Source organism: Aulonocara stuartgranti (genome assembly GCF_965226115.1).
Source record: "Aulonocara stuartgranti genome assembly, chromosome: 17".
NCBI classification, from domain to species: domain Eukaryota; kingdom Metazoa; phylum Chordata; class Actinopteri; order Cichliformes; family Cichlidae; genus Aulonocara; species Aulonocara stuartgranti.
This window is the reverse complement of record NC_138953.1, coordinates 33856469-33865078: the sequence shown is the minus strand read 5'-3', so window position 1 is coordinate 33865078 and position 8610 is coordinate 33856469. Positions and strand designations below refer to the sequence as shown.

General features: G+C 44.9%; 1 protein-coding gene across 3 annotated transcripts; it reads right to left on the bottom strand.

The window, feature by feature from the left end:
* Nucleotides 1-2428: 2428 nt before the first annotated feature.
* Nucleotides 2429-7998, bottom strand: LOC309692940 (uncharacterized protein). 3 transcript variants are annotated; one of them, XM_082511860.1, is made up of 3 exons: nt 7970-7998; nt 7001-7863; nt 2429-6107 (listed from the first exon to the last, which is right to left on the bottom strand). In XM_082511860.1, exons 1-2 carry the CDS (start codon nt 7970-7972, stop codon nt 7012-7014), a joined length of 855 nt encoding a protein of 284 aa, XP_082367986.1. In that variant the 5' UTR covers nt 7973-7998; the 3' UTR covers nt 2429-6107; nt 7001-7011. The 3 variants fall into 3 exon arrangements, with proteins under 3 accessions (XP_082367986.1, XP_082367987.1, XP_082367985.1); XM_082511861.1 differs by having other exon boundaries at nt 2429-7403; nt 7719-7863; XM_082511859.1 differs by having other exon boundaries at nt 2429-7863.
* Nucleotides 7999-8610: the final 612 nt, after the last annotated feature.

The window sequence follows — 8610 nt, the reverse complement described above, 5'->3', positions numbered from 1 at the left end:
ACAGAACAACTACACAAGACAATACAACACACTAACTATACACGCCACACTAAACGTCACAAATCTCCTATATCTATTTTTTTTTTCTTTTTTTTTTGCCTGTCCCATTTGGTTCTTTAGCCATCAGAATTGTTGTCTGAAGACCAACAAGGATACCCAATGGATTTACTTTGCCAAATGGATCATCGTGGCATTGCCGTATTGGTCCATTTGGTCGATCTTTGTTTTTATTATTTATTATATTTTATTTTCAGATGTTACAGACGGGACAGACATGAGTGAGGGATAGGAAAGGGAGATGAAAGAGGAAGGAAAGGAAAAACAGAAGGGGAGAGGGACAGTGAGAAAGGGGGGGAGAAAAAAAATAAAAATCTCCTGGATCACCTGTTGAGAGAAGAATAGAAAACAAGCAGAAAAAAAAAACAAAGCAACATACTAAACACAACACCATCGCATTAATCTAGCTAAGTGTAAACAGCAGTAAATACTAAATATTCAATGTTGTTGTGCAGCACGCAGGACAGATGTGCTTCGAAGTAGCAGCCAAGAAAGGTGTAATTTGGGTCTACGAGCAGTGAACACCCGTGTGCATACCTGTGTGGATCCGCGCGCTTGCATTCCAAAGGTTTCTCCATGTAATGGAGTGTGTGGGGGGGCCACAGCCCCGTCCTCCGGGGTGTGAAGCGGGTATGGAGGAGATCAAAACTCCAGACATCCAGAGGCCCCCAGAACACAAGAGACCATGGAAGACCAACAGAGGGGCAGCCGCGCCACTGTTCCAGTAAGAGCTGAGGAGAGTCCCAGATGAGGGTTCACTCAGCAGCCGCGGAGCAGAAGCCAGGGGGAGTTGCAGTGACGCGCCCGTGAGCTCCGACGGCCGCCAGCTGTGCCTGAGTGACCGAGCCCCAGGCCGAGAGGCCGGGGGCACCCCACCTCCGAAGGGGCCCAAGCGAGCCCTAGGCTCCAGGCCCCGATAAGCGGCCGCCAAGGAGTGAGCCGGTGTGTACCCGGACGCCCACCCCCAGACACAAAGAACCACCAACGCACCGACACCTGAGGGAGTCCGCCACCGGCAGGGGAAGTGGTGGTAGGCGGAGATAGGCCTCCAAACCTTGGAGGGCCTGAGGTGTCCCCAGAGAGGTGGCGTCTGATACCCAACCTGACATATAGACACAGACATACAGGCACACACAGATACAAACATCCATTCCCACCCTCATGCTCTCATATGCACTCACTCCACACTCAACCAACGTGGAGACAGACATAAAGAGACGCTGTACACACGATCACACTCCCCAAGCGTACTCTACAAACCGGGTCTAGGTACCCTTGCCCCTGGAGGGGGGAACTGCACCCAGACCCAGGTGGTGTTACCCTTTTCCCTGCGGTGGGGAGAGGCAGACCACCCCGACTCCATAGCAGCAGGGAGGCCCCACACCCCAGACCGCAGTCGGACGGCCAACTCCTCCTAGCCCTCCCGCTCCAGCAGGCCGCAGAGGACGGGGGTGGGAGAATACTCCAAACCTCACTCCACCCGCTCATTGTAGTGTTGATGCATGTGTGTTCTAAGGTGCATTTAAAACCCAGGAGGGCTTGGAGCTACCTGCCAAGGAGCAGCAGGTAAGCGCATAGTCCCTCCTGCTAGCCCTCAATGTCTAAGTGTATTTAAAATTGAGAGGTGGGCAACGACGCCAGGGGTGAGGTGTACACCCTGATGGTAATTTGGACTCCGTGATTGTGCCCACCCCCAAGATCCTATATGTATGTGTAATGAGAGTGTGAATAATGTGAATGTCTAAGTTGTGGGATAAAATTGAGGCAGAGGCAGCTAGAAGGGGACAAATGGGGGGGGGGGGGGGGGTAGCCTCCTCTGCACCCTGGTGACATACCCCTACTCCAAGGCCCTGCATGTGTGGGTGGTTGTGGTGGAGCGGGAAGAGGGAGGCAGCTGGAGATGGAAGAGGGAAGGAAGGGAGGGGCAGGTAACCCCTCCCTGGGGCCAGCTCCCCCGCTGACCCCAGTAGGCACTCCCATACTCCGCGACCCACCAGGGAAAGGGGGCCCAGGCCCATCCAGACCGGGGCCCAGTGCAGCAGCGCCCCCCGGCCCCACAGAGCCCAGGACAGTCCACCCAACCCCACCACAGAGAAAACTGCACCCACCCCACCATCCACTCATCTTCCAGACTACATAAGACAGTAAACGCCCAGGCTGAGATCTTCCTCCACCTCTCCTGTATCTCCCCCTCCTGCAGAGAGAGTTCCTGAAGAGAGGAAAGCTCCTGCAAGATGTGACCATCTCCCCCACCAGTTGAAGAGCCCCCCAGGCGGCTCGACGCACCGGCGGCACCCTGCTCCAGGGCTGGGCCCCCATGCACCCACCCGCCCACAACCCCGGCAACACACCAACCAAGACCCAAGCCCCCAAGGCCCGGCCAGGGCCCCAGCCCAGAGACGGAGCACCCCCAGAACCCCACGCCCATCCCGGACCCACCCAGGGCCAGCCAGGCTACCAGGTCAGTAACCCACGTCCGTCAGCACAGACCCTCCCCTAGCCCCGCTGCACGCAGCCGCGAGGAAACAGTCACCTGAGAGCCAACAGAGCCCCCAACCGGACATGACCGCTACCCCGGGTTGAGCCCCCCAAGGAAGATGCCTCCGGTGAACCCCCCGACGCCCTAAGCCTGTCCCTACCCCCACACCAATCACAACAGTGAAGGCGGGACCAAACTATGACCCCCCACCCCCACTAGGTGATGGAGCTGATCAAAGGAGCCCAGAGCAATTGATCTGATGTGGTGGCAGAGGCTGTGTCAAGACTAATGTAATCTAATAGATAATTTCTATATTGGTTAGAATTAAGATTATTTTTATTTTTCCAGTTCATGAGGACTGTTTTCTTGGCTATGCATAGGGCAGTGAAAATCATATGGGCTATATTCTTTTCTGAAGTGACATTATCTAAGCTGCCCAGTAAACACACTAAGGGGGAAGTTGGAGTGTTACATTTCAGACACTTTGATAAGTCTTCACATATCTCGCGCCAAAACTTTTGCACTGGTGGACAGAACCAAAGAGCGTGGATGTAATTGTCTGGTGTATTGCCTTGACAGTCTGAGCAGTTGTTGGAAGATGTAAAGCCCATCTTGAACATCCGATGACCTGTATAGTGCACTCTATGTAGTATTTTGTATTGTATTAATTGCAGACTGGGTTTTTTAATTAATTTAAAGGTTTTTAAGCAAATCTGAGACCAGAAGTTTTGGTCTAAGCTGACTGATAAATCTGCTTCCCACTTTGCAATAGGAAGGGATATTGATTCATCTAATTTAGAAAGTGTTCTGTATATTTTAGATAATAATTTGGGGGATTTAAGAGTAAGAAAATGTGCCGCGCTTGGTGGTGTTTGTAATTCAACTTGACTGAGGTTAAATTTTTTTTTTACTATGGATTTAATTTGTTGATATTCTAAAAATCTTGTCTTGTTGATCCCATATTGTTCAACTAGTCTGTCAAATGGAATAAATTCTGTTCCCTCTAATATATGTTCTAAGTATTTAATTCCTTTACAACTCCATTCTGGGAAATTAATCATATTATTGTTTTGTAATATGTCAGGGTTATTCCAGATAGGTGTACGTTTGCATGGGATTAATGAAGACTCCGTTATTTTTAGAAACTCCCACCATGCTGTCAGAGAAAAGCTGATGTTGATACTTTTAAAGCATTCATGTCTTTTGATGTTTGAGCTAATAAATGGTAGGTCTGAAATCTCTAGATCCTTGCATAGTGCCTGTTCAACATCTAGCCAGGGCTCAACTAAGAAGGTATGTTTTAACCATTCTGAGATGAACTGAAGCCTGTTGGCTAAGAAGTATTGGTGAAAATTAGGCAGATCTAATCCTCCTCTATCCTTGGTTCTTTGTAGCGTTTTTAAGCTGATACGCGGGGGTTTATCTTTCCAAAGGAATTTGGAAATATATGAATCCAGAGATCTGAACCAATCTTGTGATGGTTTGTTAGGGATCATCGAAAATAAGTAATTTATTTTTGGCAAGATCATCATTTTTATAGTGGCGACCCTTCCCATGAGTGATATGGGTAAAGATTTCCATCTAGTCAGATCGCCTTCTACTTTCTTTAGAAGTGGGATGTGGTTTAATTTAGTTAAGTCTGAAAGCTTAGGAGAGACATTAATACCTAAATATTTAATATTTCCGGATTGCAGTGGGGCAGAGGAAGAATTATGGAAGGAGCAGTTAATGGGGAGAACTGTAGATTTTGGCCAGTTAATTGAATAATCTGAAACTCTTGAAAACCAGTTTATTAAAGTAGTTACCTCAGAGAGGTTGGTTTGTGTGTTTTGCAGAAAAAGCAACACATCATCCGCATAGAGACTGATTTTATGTTCTATGTTCTTACATTTTATGCCCTTAATTGTTGTAGCCTGTCTAAATGCTGCTGCTAGAGGTTCGATAAAAATTGCAAAAAGTGAAGGGGAGAGTGGGCATCCCTGTCTGGTGCCCCTCAGGAGATAGAAGCTGGAGGATGTCTGGTCATTTGTTCTGATACGAGCTGTTGGGGAATTGTATAATATTCTTATCCAGTTTATGAAAGAGTTTCCAAAACCAAATTTGTGTAAAGTTGCGAATAAAAATTTCCAGTTAACTCTGTCAAATGCTTTTTCTGCATCTAGAGATAATATTATGGTTTCGATGTTTTTATCGTATGAGTAGTCTATTAAATTAAGTAATCTACGAGTGTTTGTTGAGGAGTGCCGACCTTTTATGAAACCAGTTTGGTCAGGATGAATTAAGAGGGGGGTCATTTTCTCTAATCTCTTTGAAAGAGCTTTGCAGATTATTTTAAGGTCTACATTTAAAAGAGAAATTGGACGATAGCTTGAGGGAAATAAAGGGTCTTTGCCTGGTTTTAGCAGGAGACTAATGTTGGCAGAATTCATATTTGGTGGTAGTCTGCCATTTTCCTCGATTTCCTGCAACATGCCGTGGAATACTGGTGCCAAAATTGTCCAGAATTCTTTGTAGAATTCTGCAGGGAAGCCGTCTGGACCTGGAGCCTTATTATTGGGCATACTTATCAGGGCTTCCTGGAGTTCACTTGGCGTCAGTGGCGAATCCAGTTCCATTGCTTGACTGTCTAGTAATTTTGGAAGAGTTACGTTGTCAAGAAACAGATCAATTTCATTTTTAGATGGGTTTATTTGTGGTGAGTATAAAGTTTCATAGAAATCCCTAAAAATGTTGTTTATTCTTCCAGGATCATATATTATGTTCCCCGATAAATCTTTAGCAGCACATATAGTTGTTTTTTCTTTATTTATTTTTAGCTGGTTAGCTAGAAATCGACCTGATTTGTTACTGTGTTCAAAATTCTGCAAGCGTAGTCTTTGTATAAGGAATTGTGTTTTTTTATTAATAATTTCATTTAATTCTAGTTTTGTTTTGCATATTTTGTTCAATGTTTCCTGATCTTGGTTGCACGCGTAGGCTTCTTCTAGTGATTTGATGTTTTTTTCTAATTCCTGAATATTTTTGTTTTCTTCTTTCTTTTTGTGTGATGAGAAAGAAATTATTTTACCTCTCATCACAGCTTTCCCTGCTTCCCATAGAACAGAAGCAGATATTCCGGGAGTGTCATTAAAGTCTAAATATGAAGTCCATTCCTTTTTAAAATATTTAATAAAGTCTTCATCTTTAAGTAGTGATATATTAAATCTCCAGTTTTTTCTTGGCGTAGTGTTATTCTTGTGCATTAGTGTTAAAGATACAGGAGCATGATCGCTGACAGCTATAGGATGAATCTCAGTGTCTGAAATGTCACACAGCAGTGAGCTGCTGACCAAAAAATAATCCAGACGAGAGTAGGAGTGATGAACATGCGAGAAAAAAGTATATTCCTTACTGGTGGGGTGAAGAGAGCGCCATGCATCGCAAAGACCAAAGTCGCTCATATACTGTTTGATTATATTTGTGGACTGCCAATTGCGCTGAGTTCCTGTTGTGTTGAGCCTATCCATGTCTTCATTTAGTCCAAGGTTGAGGTCACCGCCAAGAATGAGTGTGCAATCAAGGTGTTCAGAGAGTGCACTAAAAAATCCGTGGAAGAATGAGGGTTCATCAACATTTGGACCGTATATACTTACAATACATAGTTTTTTGTTCAATATTGATAGTTTAATAATTAGAAATCTACCCTCTGGATCTATAACTGTATCGAGTACTGTAAAATTAACATTTTTATGTATTAAAATTGCTACTCCCCGTTGTCAGGCTGCAAACACGTTATGAAACTCAGGTGTTTTAAGTTCGTTTAAACCTGTGACAGGTTTATGAGTTTCTTGTAATAAAACAACATCTGCCTGTAGTTTTTTAAGCTGGTTAAATATCTTTAACCTCTTTCTTCTGGTGCCAGCTCCATTTACATTCCATGTGACAAACCTCAGCATGCCCATAATTGTGTGTGTATGTCTAATGATGTACGCTGGGTGTTTCGTTTAGACAGGTGGAGAGAATGTGGAAACATCCCTTGTTTGTAAATAGAAAGAGAAAAAGAAGTGTGGTGAGAGGCTCCATAAGTCTGACTATGTGTGTGAATATTCACTAATATGAACAAGCGTGGCTTGCTTATGTGTCCTGCAAGTCTGTGCGTGCTGTTAGGCTGTTGTAAATGTGCTGCCCTTGAGCTGATGTGTTTGCGTGATCGTGGTGTGAAAATATGGAGAAATAGAGGGTGTTGTTTGTAGGTGAGTGGGGAAGTAGGTGACCACAGCAGTGAAAGACAAGAGAAAGAAAGAAACCACCTGAACTGTGAGCAACAACAACAAAAAAGAAACGAAACGGAAACATTCCAATTAAAGCAATGACGGAGGGTGACGGTGTTATATCTGCTATGACATCATATTGATATTACTAGCTTAAACTCATGTTAAAGGAGAGAGTGTGAATGAATAAGAAAAGAGTGTAGCGGGTTCTTATCTGGAGTGCAGTCAATATAACCACGGTGTGGTGCCGGGGTCGCGGTACAGCTGTCCGTCCACGTAGAGCCGGTCCACGGCGATGACAGCACGGGAGCCTTTCTGGATGAAGCTACGTCGAACTGGGAACAGGACCTTGCGTCGTTCCAGGATCTCTTTGGGGAACTGGTCGTTCACGCTGAAGTCCGTTCCTTTCAGCTCTCTGCCGCAACTCTTCACCTGTTCCTTCTGTTTGAATTGACCGAATTTGGCCACAATAGGCCGTGGTCTCCCGGTCCGCGACCGCGCGCCCCCCAAGCGATGTACTCTATCGAAGTTGATGTTCTTTACGGTGTCCTCCGGCAGCTTCAGGTGGATTTTGATGAAGCTTTTCACCGTTGCCTCTGCGTCCTCTCCGGCAGTTTCTGGAATACCAGAAAACACAAGATTATCTCTCATGATACGGGCTTGTAGATCGATAACGGACTCTTTTATTTTTTTATTTTCAATGTTTAGCTGGGTCACGTTATCGGTGAGAGATTTGACCGACTCCCGTAGCGTGGCATTTTCAGCGGCAAGCGATTCCACCTGCTGCTGGCTGAATTCCAGGGATTCTCTCAGAGATTTAAATTCCCGGTGTAAAATCTCCACCAGGGACAGCCTCGCATCGAAACTGGACAATCGCTTGTCGATTGACTCCAGGATGTCTGCGATGTCTTTGCCGGCAGGCGATGTTGTACCGGGGGAGTCTGCCGGGCGACATCTCTTCGATGACGGCGTCTCAATTTTGGCTGGGGAAGATGCACTCTGGGCCTTCTTCATTACTAAATCTTGAAAACAGCGGTCGATGTAATCTTGGAGAGCGTCTAAACTCTCCCCGTTGTCCTCCAGGGTGTTAGAGATGATAAAACAGATGTTGTTAGTTATGACAATTGATTAGTATATTTGGTAATACTGAAGCTTGAAAAACCTTTGTTAAACTCTATGCTACCATTTGCTTTTTTTCCGCCAAAATCTCCGGCGTCTGACGTCACCTACAACATGGGTCGCTTACCTTGTCCGTCACTTCCGTCACTTACCTTTCCAAAGGAGGATCCTGGAGAGACAAATCTCCTATATCTAAAAACTCTCTCTGCCTCTTTCACACTCGCTCGCTCTGTCTAGCTGGCATTACCATCACTCTCAAAACTTTCCCCTCTTCCCAAAAAACCAAATCCCACATGTTGACTTTTTTTTAAATTGGTCGACATGGTACATTTTTCCATCGATAGGAAAGCGGTGACTTTTTTTTCTTTCTTTACTGTTTTCACGCTTTCCTTAGAAAATGCTTAAAAAACACACACACACACACACACACAAAACATGACACAGTATTTAGAAAAAAAGCATGGCTTATATATATTATCATAACTCTGGATCTACTGGCCTGTAATTCAAATTTAAAAACTTTGCAATATTTTCAGTTTTAGCATTTATATTCACTGTTGACTGTAACTATGCTCAAAGTGTTAATGCTATCTTATTTTAATAAACAACACTGTCATATGCAAAACTAGGGTGGCAAGGGATCATTTTAGGGTGGCACTTGCCAGAAATTAATCTATTCTGACAATAACACAGTTTGACAGACCT